General features: G+C 49.2%; 1 protein-coding gene across 1 annotated transcript; it reads left to right on the forward strand.

Annotated features, from left to right (window-relative positions):
• Window positions 1-446: 446 nt before the first annotated feature.
• Window positions 447-13,515, forward strand: LOC123072821 (putative disease resistance protein RGA3). The gene is made up of 4 exons (XM_044496487.1): window positions 447-826; window positions 1,760-2,926; window positions 3,869-6,232; window positions 12,999-13,515. Exons 1-3 carry the CDS (start codon window positions 557-559, stop codon window positions 5,606-5,608), a joined length of 3,177 nt encoding a protein of 1,058 aa, XP_044352422.1. The 5' UTR covers window positions 447-556; the 3' UTR covers window positions 5,609-6,232; window positions 12,999-13,515.
• The last annotated feature ends 233 nt before the right edge of the window (window positions 13,516-13,748 follow it).

Genomic DNA, 13,748 nt, shown 5'->3' on the forward strand with positions numbered 1-13,748 from the left:
GTTCTGGATTGAACCGGGACTAATGGGCTGACCTGGCCTGGACCATTGCCTCCTTTTCTACTAGTGTTCGACTGCGGGGGTGTTGAGTATGTATTTTGTGTTGCATGTATATTGGAGTTGTGGCCCACCTCATAGTTTTATGTAGTTGAGGTAGAGGTCTACCCTGTAATTATATATACGTGCACCAACACCCATCAATACAACGTCTGTTGTATTGCAAACTATCCCGCCTACAGCTTGCGGGAGCTGCACGGGAGCGTCATCACCTCGAATCTTGAATAAAAATATCAAAATGTTAGAAATATTAAACTACTTTTATTTTAGAACAAAGTTAGCGATGTACTCACTCACTGTCAGTGGTGTACTACTGAAAGGTCAAACTACTGCAAAAACAAATGCTCCTTCAATAATTGAGTTCTCCACCCACAACAACCTCCACGCTCTGTCTCTCCTTGATCTGTCTAGATCTGGAATTTGATCCCACCCCCCACACGCGTCCCAACACTTGACGGCCGGTGACGGTGAGACTGACGCCCTCTTAGGTGCAGGAGGAGCCATGGCGCAGCTCGGGGGGCTGATCGCCTCTGCGCTCCTCAAGGTGGTGGGGGATCAGATCGGCTCCGTGCTCGGCGGCCAGATCAAGCTGCGGCGTAACTTCGACAATGACCTGCGCAGGATGAAGGAGACGCTCGAGTGCGTCGAGGCGGTGCTGCTGGACGCCGAGAGGCGGGCCATCACTGACAACGAGGTCCGCCTGTGGCTGAAGCGGCTCAAGGACGCCATGTACGCCATCTCCGACATGCTTGATGATTCCGAAGCAGAGGAGGTAACTCTAACTCCTGGCCCTCTTCTTTGTTCTTGCTATAATTTCTTATTGTCAAACTTGTTTTAACTACCCCGTCCAAAATTCTTGTCTTAAATTTGTCTAGATACGGATGTACCTAATACGTGACTTGATAGTTGATACATCCGTATCTAGACAAATCTAAGACAAGAATTTTGGGACAGAGAGAGTATATGTTTGTGTACGCGAAGATAACTAGCAGCCTATTATGTACTATAAGGATGGTACTAAATTCGTTTAAAAAAATAACTAAAGCACCTATGTTGTGATAAATTTTTCTTGGAAGCTTTGAATGCGTGATTTTGGTAGCGCAACGATTTTCCTTATGACAAGGCAAAGTCTTTACTTTCAAGAAAGGAACATTGTTTATGAAGTGTTGTAAAATACTTTAGATCATCGAAGTTCCTCCTTGTCAGTTGTCTCATTTCAGGTAAGAATTCAAGAAGAGTCAAAATGTACCCTTTATAGGTTGTTTGCAGATTCCTTCCCATTCTAATTGTTCTTGTACTCTCTCCCACAAAATGTATGTTCTCATACTCCAGAAAAATAATTGAGCGCACCACAGGAGGAGGCAGGAAGGCCCCATCTGAACCAAGCCAAAGCTGGAGGCTGCGTCGGAGATGACCCCCTATTGGCTGTCAGCATCTTTTTCTTTACTGGGGAACTTCGCAAAATAAATTGCTCATCTGGTCATATAGTTATATACCATTCGCTGCACACTGTATAACAACAGAGTCTATCTTGATCTTGGTCCCTAACAGTGTGGATTGGTACAGTCTTTACAGTACTACTTTAAAAAAAGGGTTATGATAGACAATAATGCTGCTAGGCTGCTAGCATGGACATGCTCATTTACTGAGACACTTCCAAACATTTAGCCAAGTACTAACAGATCAACGGAACTATCTCTTACAGGTCTCCCGCAAGAAGAAATTGGCTGCTGTGATCCCTTTTCTCACAACTGTTCACAAGATTAAAATGGCTAATAAGATGAAGACGATGAGAGAGCATGTGGCGGAGATCACAGCTCAACACAAGGCCTTCAACTTAATGCCAGGGGCTGGTGCCAATAAGCAGAAAGTTACCGATACACGTGTAACAACATCATCGACCCTGCAGGCACAGATCATTGGGAGGACTGGTGAGGAAGAGAAAATACTGGCTTCTGTATCTAAGGGCATCACAGAACAAGTCACCTTTCTTCCTATATATGGTATTGGGGGCCTTGGCAAGACTACCATGGCCAAACTAATCTACAATAATAATTCCCAATTCCAAGACTACTCAAGGGTGTGGGTTTATGTGTCCCAGACATTTGACTTGAACAATATTGGTAATTCTATAATATCACAACTTTCAGGTAATACGAGTCAAGACACCAACAGGGAGATGATACACATTGCTCTTCAAAAGCTGTTTGCTGAAAAGCAGAAGATTCTGATCGTTTTAGATGATTTGTGGGAGGGCAGTGATTTTCTTTTGGATGATCTGAAGGCTATGTTAATGGTTGAGAAGGCAAGCAAGGTGGTTGTTATACTAACCACACGGAATGAAGGCATTGCAAAGAAAATGTCAACCAGACCACACAAATTAGCACCACTGACAAATGACATGTGTTGGACTATAATAAAGCAAAAGAGTGGCTTTGAAGAAAAAGATGACAAAGCTAAGCTGGAGCAGATTGGAATGGACATTGCAATGAAATGTGGAGGTGTGGGTTTAGCAGCTCAATCACTTGGGTACATGTTAAATTCTATGCCAACATCTCATGAATGGGAGTCAGTGAGAGACAGTGATATTTGGACTCTATCTGCTTCAGACTCGGAAGATACACCTTCAAGACAGGTGATTGCATCTTTGAGGTTAAGTTATAGTTCCATGCCTTCATATTTGAAACTGTGCTTTGCCTATTGTGCAATCTTTCCAAAAGGTCACAAGATAGTCAAAGATGATCTAATTCGCCAGTGGATTTCTCTTGATTTTATCAAGCCAACCAGAACATCCTCCAGTCATCAGCTCGGCGAGAAATACATTACGGAGCTTTTAGGGCTGTCATTCCTTGAACACTCAAAGTCATCACTGGTTAGTTTCTACATGACTTGTACAATTGAACATTATAGTCTTGTAAGGAAACTCACACAATGCCTATTTCTGTAGTACACATGCACAGTCTGTGATACTGAAATGGCAACAAATTCTGTCTGTGAAAAATGGCAAGATAATATATCAAGGGTTTAGGTGGTTAATTCAGTTTACAACATACTCCAAAATGCACATCCCATACTACCACACATCCAAGCTCAACAAAAGCACATTCCTGATTATCTTGGCAATTGACTTTATTATGGCATGCAAATAAAAATAAACATATCCTGTAGAAGTAATGGCTAGCGGCGGAAGGTAACTTCCAAATGCAAGAAAGCTAATATTCAAATTTTCATGAAGAAAAGTTGGTCTTATCACCCTTGGGATTCTCTATCTTGCATAAACGTAGCTTCTCGCTTGCTGGGCCTTTTTGCTTATTTCCACTAGCATGATTGATTAGTACAAGTAACTATTTCCTCCCTTCTTTCTCGATGTATGCTCTTCTAAAATGCATACTTAAGATTTGATGCGTAATATGCATAAAAGTATTTTTAATTACTGTGCACAAGCCAAAGTTAAATGATTATCATGGATTAGGAAGCTGAGTATAATCATTGTCATGCCAGTGAAAATTTGGCTAGAACTCTGACAGGGGGAACTTGCCTAGGATTAAGATATAAGAGTCAATGACATGGGTTTGGAGGCCTCATGACATTTGGAGGGTGGGTATCAAACTCTGAAGTGCAAGGGAATTTCCCATAATCAAATTTACATTACTTGCAAAAAATGCTACAGTGGCATACTTCCATATATGTTCTGTTATTTAAATTAAATCGGTTGAACCGCATAAGGGCACACAAGGACATACTTTCATCGACATTATAGTATGTACTATATGTGCTAGTGCAAATCTGATATTACTAATTGCTTTCATTGCAGACTGCTAGAGTGCATCCTGACGATGTTACATTATTCACCATGCATGATCTTGTGCATGATCTAGCCAGATCGGTAATGGATGATGAAATTCTCGTCGCTAGCGAAGATGGCAACCTTGGGGGAAGCAACTGCCACTTTGCATTGCTCGATGATTGTAAGAAGCGATTGGAGTCACCCAGGATAAGAGCACTCCATTTTATGGACTCTGCTGAAATTGGACTTCATGATGCTGCATTTCCATCTGCTAAGTCCCTACGTGTCTTGGACTTAAGTCAGTGTTGCGTACATAAGTTGCCAGATTCTATTGATCGATCAAAATGGTTGAGGTATCTTAACGCTCCCAGAATACTTGATGCAACGATTCCCAATAGTATAACCAGTCTATCAAAATTAAATTACCTCAGTCTCCGTGATTCTTCTAACATCTTGACACTGCCACAGTCGATTGGAGAAATTGAAGGTCTGATGTATCTTGATTTATCTGGTTGTTCGGGAATGAGAGAACTTCCAAAATCCTTCGGAGAGCTAAAAAAATTGGTGCGTCTTGATTTGTCAAAATGCGTTTGTGTTTGCAATGTATCAGAGTTCTTGGGGAGCCTCACGGAACTGCAATATTTGAACTTGTCAGGATGTAGATCTATTGGAAATCTACACGCATCCTTGGGTGTCCTATCTGAGCTGCAATATTTGAACTTATCATTCAGCTCTTATGTTAATTGCAGAAAAACGAAAGTATTTGGCGCCGTCGCCAAAGTGGAGTGTTCAAAGTTATCTTCAAGTCACTCTTGTCTGGAACAGCTCCCTGAAGTTTTAGGCAGCTTCAATAAACTCAAGTTTTTAAACCTATCAGGTTCTTATTGTCTCAAAGAGTTGTCATGGTTATCTGGAAACCAGAAAAGTTTGGTGCATCTTGATTTATCGAAGTGCAGAGAGGTTAATTATATACCGGAAGCTTTTTCTGGATTTACCAATCTTCAATATTTGAATCTATCGGCATGCCTCCGGTATAGACTTGACAAGTCACCTGTATGTCAAATTGACCGTTTGATAGACCATATTAGTACCCTTTCCAATCTAGAGCATTTGGATTTGTCTAATAATGGTGATGCTATTTGCTCTTTACCTGAATGTCTTGGTAACCTTAGAAAGCTGCACACACTGGACCTCTCACACTGCAATATTACAAAGATACCAGAAAGTATAGGTACGATTGATAGTTTGAAGATGCTATATTTTAAGGGATGCTGGCTTCTTTCTAATGTACCGCAGCTCAGTGCTAGTTCCATATCATTACCCCTTTTTGGCGTGCATGCTGGTGATGGTAAATCGAGCAGCAACCTTGTTCTCCTACAAGGCATGAATCCTGTTGAGCTGAAGATCATCCAACTTGAAAAAGTGAAGTCGGCGGAAGAAGCTATGTGTATAAAGTTGATGGAAAAAGAAAGACTTCAAGACTTGACTCTCCGGTGGACTGAAGATGCTCAGAGGTTTGTGGATGATGAAGTGTTGTTGGAGAAACTAGAGCCACCGAGCAGTTTAACTACATTGATTATACAATGGTATAATGTTGTCAGTTTTCCATCCTGGCTCAGCCAACTGCCAAACCTGACATGGCTAGCTCTCTACGATATGAAACATCTGGAAGAGTGGAGTGCATCAGACTCCAGTCGTGCGAACGACCTCAGGTTCCCTATGCTTGATTGTTTGTATATAAAAAATTGCCCCAAACTGAGGATGTGATCGCTTCTTCCAAGAGCTAAACGTTGGTATATAAGTAAGAGTGATAATGCACTTTCATCATGGGGAGAGTGTACTATGTCAGACACCAGCTCTCCTTCTCTAGTAACTACTGAACTGGCTGTTGCAGACTGCGAGCTGCCTCTGCATCAGTGGAGCCTGCTTGGCCATCTCTCTGGCCTCACTGAATTAAGGATGGAACGGTGTGGTGATCTGACCGGCACACCAGAGATAATCCAACATCTCTCTTCCCTCAAAGGTCTAAGCCTAACAGGCAAGGAACATGAAGAACTGCCGAAATGGTTGGGTGAGCTCACATCCCTTGAGAGGCTGTGCATAGATGCATACACAGGGATAAAGGAATTGGATGAGAGCATAAGGAAACTAACAAAGCTACAAGAGCTAAAACTGTACAACTGTAACAGCATGTCATCGTTGCCCCATTGGCTGACAGAATTAACCTGTCTCAATACTCTTGTGATCAATTTTTGTGAGGGCATCAGGTCTTTGCCGGAGGGCATAGAACAACTCACCAACCTCAAGAAACTGAAAATTAACTGCCCTTATTTACAGAGGTAGTGCGAATCAGGGGAAAACAAGATGAATCTCGCTCACATCAATATATTGGTATGTACTGCTCCATTCGCTGTTGGTTTGAGTGACACATTCTTTTGCTGTTCTAATCTTCTTCCATCGTTCTTGGTTGGCCTATGCCAATTCTCTCTTGTCCTTTGTTCGCTTGGTTTGCTAACACATTTGCTGGCGTTGATTGCCAATTCCTTGTTGTTTCCAGTTGTGCTCTGGCATGTTCTCTTCAAAGTATGTCCTTGCTTGGTTTTGTTCTGTTCTGCCTGTATGATTCTCCTCCAAAAAAATGTTTCGATTTCTTGAAATGTTCTTTGACGCAGAAGCGTCCACTTTTTCGTATGCAATTCATTCTTGTTTCTTTTATGTTAAAAAAAGACACCTTGTTTCCCAAAATATAGCATAAAAGGATGGGTCCTTTGTTTTGGGGTGATCAGCAGGTCCATTATTTGAAATAGGATTGCATGCTGACTCAATTGCATATTTCTAATCAGAAACACATAGGCTACATCCTAGCAAAATTAAATTAATTCTAAGATTAATTTCCTAATTGATGAATTGGAGCATAAAAATCTTGGGTTTTATCATTTCTGCCACTAGTTGTAAAATGCCATCGCTCCATTAGGCGCATGCTAAAAAATGCCAATAGACACCATTACTATTAGCTCAAAGCCCATCTACCATGTTACATGACCAAAGTGCCCATGGACCAACATGTCAGCTCTCCCTCTATCTCACTATGATAAAGTGTGGATTCCACTCGATCCCCAACGGTGTTCTTATTTTCCTCTAAAATTATTCGCTTGCTTACTCCTGACAAGTGGGGCCCAGACTTATTATCGTGAGATAGAGAGAGCTGACATATGGTTCTAGGGATATTTTGGTCATATAACATGGTGAATGGTTTTGACCTGATAGTAACACTGTCTAATGGCTTTTTTGAGCAAACGCCTTGTCACACCTAACCAGCGGGTTAGTGTGTCCTAGAGCTGGCTGGTGGGCCCAGCCAGCTGGCCAGCCAAGTGGCTGCGTGTGTGTGCGTTAAAGGGTGGCCGCCTGTGGCCGTGAGGGGTATGCGTGGATTAACAACTCCTGTATCGAATCCTTCCTCTGCAATTCATCTCTGCTTCTTCCTCTCCATGACATCTCCCCTCTCGTCCCGATCTGGATCCCCTCTCCCTCTCTTCCTTCCTGGGGTGTTACAACTGGTAATCAGAGCCATCAAATCGCCGGAAATTTTTCTTCCTTGCTTGTTTGGGAGTCGGTAACATCCACCGCGCCGGTGTGGTTTGCTCCGGCAAGCCGCACGAAATCCGTCGCGGGGTTCGACGCCCTTTCGAGCAGGACAACGGCTCCTTCCAAGGCTTCGGCGGCGACGCGGCAAGTTCTCGCCGCCATGGACGAGGGGAACACCAACATCACCAAGATGCTGGAGACGCTGCTCGCCAGAATCGACGACCAGAAGGCGGCGCACGAAAAACAGATCGAGCTCCAGGCTGCGTTCAACGCGCAGATCTCGCTGGAGATGCGCGGCCTCTCGCGCCAGCTCGATCTGACCCAGTCGGACCTCGATCTCACGCCCAAGACGGTGGAGGGAGCAACCTCTCCATCCGGATCGGTCACCACGCTTCTTCACCAGCCAGCGCAACCACAGGAGCAACCACCACCGCCCCCACCTCCTCCGCCGCCGCGCCCCATACCAGATCCAATGCGCCCGTCGTCATCGCACGCGTGTCTGGGCGACCACCGCCCACCTCTTCTGCCCGTGCCACCACCACAAGGCGGGTTTGTCACCGCACCGACCGCGTCTCCGACGGGGTACCACACCAACCAGTACCACAAGCCCCCGAAGCATGATTTTCCCAAGTTCGACGGCACGGCGCCATACTTATGGCTGGACCGCTGCCTCGCCTACTTCGAGCTCTACAAGGTAGCTGCCCACCACTGGGTCGCCACCGCGGCGCTCTACATCGACGGCCAGGCCGTGCACTGGCTCCAAGCGTTCCGCCAGACGCACCGCAACATCACGTGGGACGTCTTCACGGCGGCGATCCTGGAGGAATTTGGCGCCGACGAGTTCAAGATGGTGATGCATAAGCTGCTTCAACTCCGCCAAACAGGCACCGTCGCCGATTACCGCACCGCGTTCGACGAGCAGATGTACCACTTGCTCGCTCTGGATCCATCAATCAACACCAAGTTCTTCGTGACGCAGTTCCTCCTCGGCCTGAAGGACGAGTTGCGTGCCCCGGTGCGTCTTCAGGCACCTTCAAGCATCACGCGCGCCTCGGTACTCGCGCGCATCCAAGAAGAAGAACTGGGGACGACCCGCGCGCGACCCCGCATCACACCCGCGGGCCGGCCACCTCCAATAGCAGCCGCGGCAGCACTGCCACAGCGAGCAGTGGCCGCGCCGGTTCGCGCCCACGGCGACGAGTACGCGCGGGAGCGGCAGCTGCGCGATTTTCGTCGCGCGAACAATCTCTGTTTCAAGTGCGGCGACCGCTACTCTCGAGCGCATCGCTGCGCCCAGCCCGCGCAGCTGCTCACAATCAACGTGGGTGACCACGGTGAGGTGCTCTCTGACGATACTATCCATGCCCTGCAACTCCTCGACGACCCTGGACCAGCTGTGCAACCCCCCGCTCCGGCAGTGGACGTGCCGGAGTGCTGCCTCCTCTCGTCGCAGGCGCTCGATGGTACCGACTCGGCGACGACGATCAGGTTGCACGCGCTGGTGGGAAACCAGGTCATGCTTCTGCTGCTCGACTCGGGCAGCACTCACAGTTTCGTCAACAAGGCGTTCGTTGATCGCCTCGGTCTCGCCACGGAGGACATGCCGCCAACCGAGGTACGCGTGGCAAACGGCGACAAGCTCACCTGCAACCGCATGGTGCCCGGCCTCAAATGGTGGATGCAGGGCCACACCTTCGAGACGCCCATGCGCGAGATGGAGATTGGCGCGTATGACGGCATTCTGGGCATGGACTGGCTCGCCCAGCATAGTCCAATGACATGCCACTGGCAAGACAAGTGAGTAAAGTTTCTGGACGACGACGAAGAGGTCACGCTCCGTGGTGTTCCAACCAAACCGGCTACTACTCTCAAGGCGGTCAGTCCCGAGGAGCTGCGCAAGATGATCGCCGGCAACGATGTCTGGGCAATGGCCATGGTGGACACCTGTGGCCCTCCAGCGCGCCAGGTTCGTAAAAGCCCAAGTCAAACACCACTGGCAGACCTGCTCGAGGAATTCGCCGACGTGTTGGCGGCACCGCAAGGGCTCCCTCCCCATCGCCAGTACGACCACGCCGTCATACTGGTGGAGGGCGCGGTCCCCGCGAACACACGCCCGTACTGCTAATCGCCGCTCCAGAAGGACGAGATCGAGCGGCAGGTCAAGGAGACGCTGGAGTCCGGCGTGATCACGCACAACGTCAGTCCCTACGCCGCGCCAGTATTGCTCGTGAAGAAGAAGGACGGCACCTGGCGATTCTGCGTCGACTACCGTCGCCTCAATGATGCCACGGTCAAGAACAAATTTCCCCTCCCCATCATCGACGAGCTGCTGGACGAATTGGCCGGCGCAGCGGTGTTCTCCAAACTGGACTTGCGGGCAGGCTACCATCAGATCAGGATGCGGGAGGAAGACGAGTCCAAGACGGTGTTCAAGACACATCACGGACATTTCCAGTTCAGGGTCATGCCGTTCGGACTCACGAACGCACCTGCCACCTTTCAATGTCTGATGAACGCCATCTTCGGTAAGTATGTCCGCAAGTTCGTCATCATATTCCTGGATGACATCTTGGTCTTCAGTGAGATGATGGAGGAACACTTGGAGCACCTGCGCATTGTCTTCGAGCTGCTCCGAGTGCACCAGCTGTACGTCAAGGAATCCAAGTGCACGTTCGCCTGCGAGCACATCGACTACCTCGGCCATGTGATCTCCAAAGAGGGGGTGGCCACGGACAAGGAGAAGACACAGGCCATGGAGCAGTGGCCAACACCGACGAACGCCACGGAGCTGCGGGGGTTTCTGGGCCTCACCGGCTATTACAGAAAATTCGTGCCGCACTACGGCATCATCGCCAAACCGCTCACGCAGTTGCTCACCAAGAAGGGGTTCTCTTGGACCGAATAGGCGCAAACGGCATTCAACATGCTCAAGAGCGCCATGGTCACCACGCCGGTCCTGGCGCTGCCCAACTTCGAGCGACCATTCACCATCGAGACGGACGCCTGCAACGCAGGCGTGGGCGCAGTGCTGGCGCAAGATGGCCACCCGGTGGCCTACTTCAGCAAGGCGCTGGGCGTGCGCAACCAGAAGCTCTCCACCTACGAGAAAGTGGTTCCTCGCCGTGATGATGGCCGTCGACAAGTGGCGCCAGTACTTGCAGCGCGGCCCCTTCGACATCATCACGGACCACAAGTCCCTCTGCAACCTTGGGGAACAGCACCTGGAAACCGAGCTTCAGCGCAAGGCCATGGCGAAGCTGGTGGGACTCCAGTTTCGTTTCCAGTACAGACGCGCGCTGGACAATGGCGCCGCCGACGCGCTCTCCCGTGTGGGCAAGCAATTCGAGGTGGCCGCGCTCTCGGCGTGCCAGCCAGCGTGGATGCAAGAGGTGATCAACTCCTACGCCACCGATCCGGACGCACAAGAGCGGCTGCAGCAGCTCGCCTTGCACAGCCCTGACGAGCACGGCTACGAGCTCTATCGTGGCACTATCCGATGACAAGGGCGCCTCTGGATCGGTGACAATGCTGCTCTGCGCACCAAGCTCACCGCCACGCTGCACTGCAGCACCGTGGGAGGCCATTCTGGCAGCACCGCCACCTACCAGCGCGTGCGCAAACACTTCGACTGACGCGGTCTCAAGCGCGACGTCGACGAGTTTGTGCAGCAGTGTGCGGTGTGCCAGCAGGCCAAGCACGAGCACGTCAAGTCGCCGGGGTTGTTGGCCCCGCTGCCAATCCCAGCCGCACCCTGGGAGGATCTTACCATGGACTTCGTGGAGGGCCTGCCACGCTCGGAGGGCTGCGACACGATCATGGTGGTCGTCGACCGCTTCACCAAGTTCGCGCACTTCGTCCCGCTCCGCCACCCATTCAACGCCACGCAAGTGGCGCGGGCATTCTGGGACAACGTGGTGAAGCTGCACGGCATCCCCTCCTCCATCGTCTCTGACCGCGACAAGATCTTCATCAGTCACCTCTGGCGCGAGATCTTCGCCGGAGCCGGTACCAAACTGCTCTACTCGACGGCCTACCACCCCCAGACGGATGGCCAGAGTGAGCACGTGAACCAGTGCATGGAGATGTACCTCCGTTGCGCGGTCCACGACTCGCCGCACAAATGGCGTCGCTGGCTGCCCATGGCAGAGTTTTGGTACAATTCCACATTCCACGCTTCTCTTCAGGGTACGCCCTTCAAGGCCCTCTACGGCAAAGAAGCTAATCTGGGGGCAATGCCGTCCTGGGAGGCGTCGACAGCCGCCGGCGAAGAGCTGGACTGGGCGGCGCACAACGCACACATACGCGCCCACCTGGAGCGCGCGCAACATCGGTTCAAGAAGAACGCGGACCGCAATCGCACCGAGCGCCACTTCCAGGCAGGGGATCAAGTGCTTCTCAAGCTCCAACCCTACGCGCAGCGCTCGGTGGTCAATCGCCCGTGCGCCAAGCTCGCGTTCAAGTTCTTCGGGCCCTTCAAGATCATCGAGAAGATCAGCTCGCTCGCGTACAAGCTCGACCTGCCACAAGAGAGCCAAATTCACCCTGTCTTCCACATCTCGCAATTGAAGCCCTTCGCACCGGACTTCACGCCAGTATACAGCGAGCTGCCCAAGGTGCCCGACCTCTCCACCACCGATCTCTCTCCCACTCGCGTCCTGGATCGGCGCATGATGAAGCTGGGGAACGCGCCAGTGGTTCAGATCAAGGTTCAATGGGGAGCTGGGGACTCCGCACCTACGACGTGGGAGAATTATGACGTTCTTCGTCAGCGCTTTCCTTCTGCGGAGCTCTGGGAGGAGAAAGACGATGGCGATAATGTTGAAGACGACGAAGACGATGCTCAGTTTTAAGGAGGGAGGAATGTCACACCTAACCAGCGGGTTAGTGTGTCCTAGAGCTGGCTGGTGGGCCCAGCCAGCTGGCCAGCCAAGTGGCTGCGTGTGTGTGCGTTAAAGGGTGGCCGCCTGTGGCCGTGAGGGGTATGCGTGGATTAACAACTCCTGTACCGAATCCTTCCTCTGCAATTCATCTCTGCTTCTTCCTCTCCACGACATCTCCCCTCTCGTCCCGATCTGGATCCCCTCTCCCTCTCTTCCTTCCTGGGGTGTTACACGCCTAACGGAACAATGGTATCTTTGAGGTGTCTAATGGCATTTGTTAGCAAGCTTGTCACAAAACAATGGTATTTTTGAGCAGTTGTAACTTCTAATGGCAAAACTGAGTAGTAGGACACAACTAGTGGCATAAATGATAAAATCCCAAAAATCTTACTCCTTCCGTCCCATAATATAAGAAAGTTTTTGACACTACACTAGTGTAAAAAACGTTCTTATATTATGGTACGGAGGGAGTAGAAAGCAACATGATGGTAGTTTGTCTTAAAAAGTAGAAACAAAACTGCTGCATGTAATTCGTTACATAATCCTTACATGAAAAAACGCCTAGAGTTTCATATATGTTGGCGCATAAGTGTTTTTTTTTGCGTTGTGAAACGAAGTCTTGTTATTCAAAACTTGCGATAAATTGAGGTGGAAATTAACAGAAAAGTACCGACCTGCTCCTATGCTTACAGGGGATATTTTCGCATTTCAGTCATGGAGGCAGAGGTGATCATCAGGAGCACCTACACTTGTAACTGGTTTGCAAAATTCAACCGTAAACAAGCCTCTCGAACCGTCAAGATGAATCCAGCAAGGTGACCGCTTTTTTTTGTGATGCGGCCCACTTTGTTATTAAATTATTTGACTTCATCTGTTCTTAACTGTAACATTTAACGGGAGGTCTTCATCTGTTCCGCTTGCCCTTATGTTCAAGTGTGGATTAGGATTACAGAAAAGGTTGAATACATCGTTCTACTTCTACCTGAAATACAGCCCCGCTGTTCATGGCCTTCCCCTGTTGTGCTCGCCTTGGCGTTCAAGCGCCTGTTGAGATTCTGATGGATTAGATTGCGTTCATACAAAAGATACATTGTGAGTTGTATCATCAATTGTAAGCCCCTTTTGTAGTCGATCATGGACTGTGATATGTATAGCTTGTGAACTCAGTTTGCTATTCATTTTGTCCACAAGAAAGTTAGCCATTCATTCCACTTTGCTGTACAAGTCTTGATAGCGTGACTTTGCTGTATAAGGCTTGATAGCATGATATAGACCTCTGATACGCATCATGTTTTACTCTTCATCCAACTGTTCTTACGCTACACAGGTCTGGTCCTCCTTGGGACTGCCGGCTCCAACCTCCCTTGATGCTCTGCTCCAACACCCAACGCTTCAGGGACTCAACCCCAACATATGGCCTTCGGTGGCTCTGACTATCTCTT

The sequence above is a fragment of the Triticum aestivum genome, chromosome 3B (genome assembly GCF_018294505.1).
Source record: "Triticum aestivum cultivar Chinese Spring chromosome 3B, IWGSC CS RefSeq v2.1, whole genome shotgun sequence".
Taxonomy (NCBI): Eukaryota; Viridiplantae; Streptophyta; class Magnoliopsida; order Poales; family Poaceae; genus Triticum; species Triticum aestivum.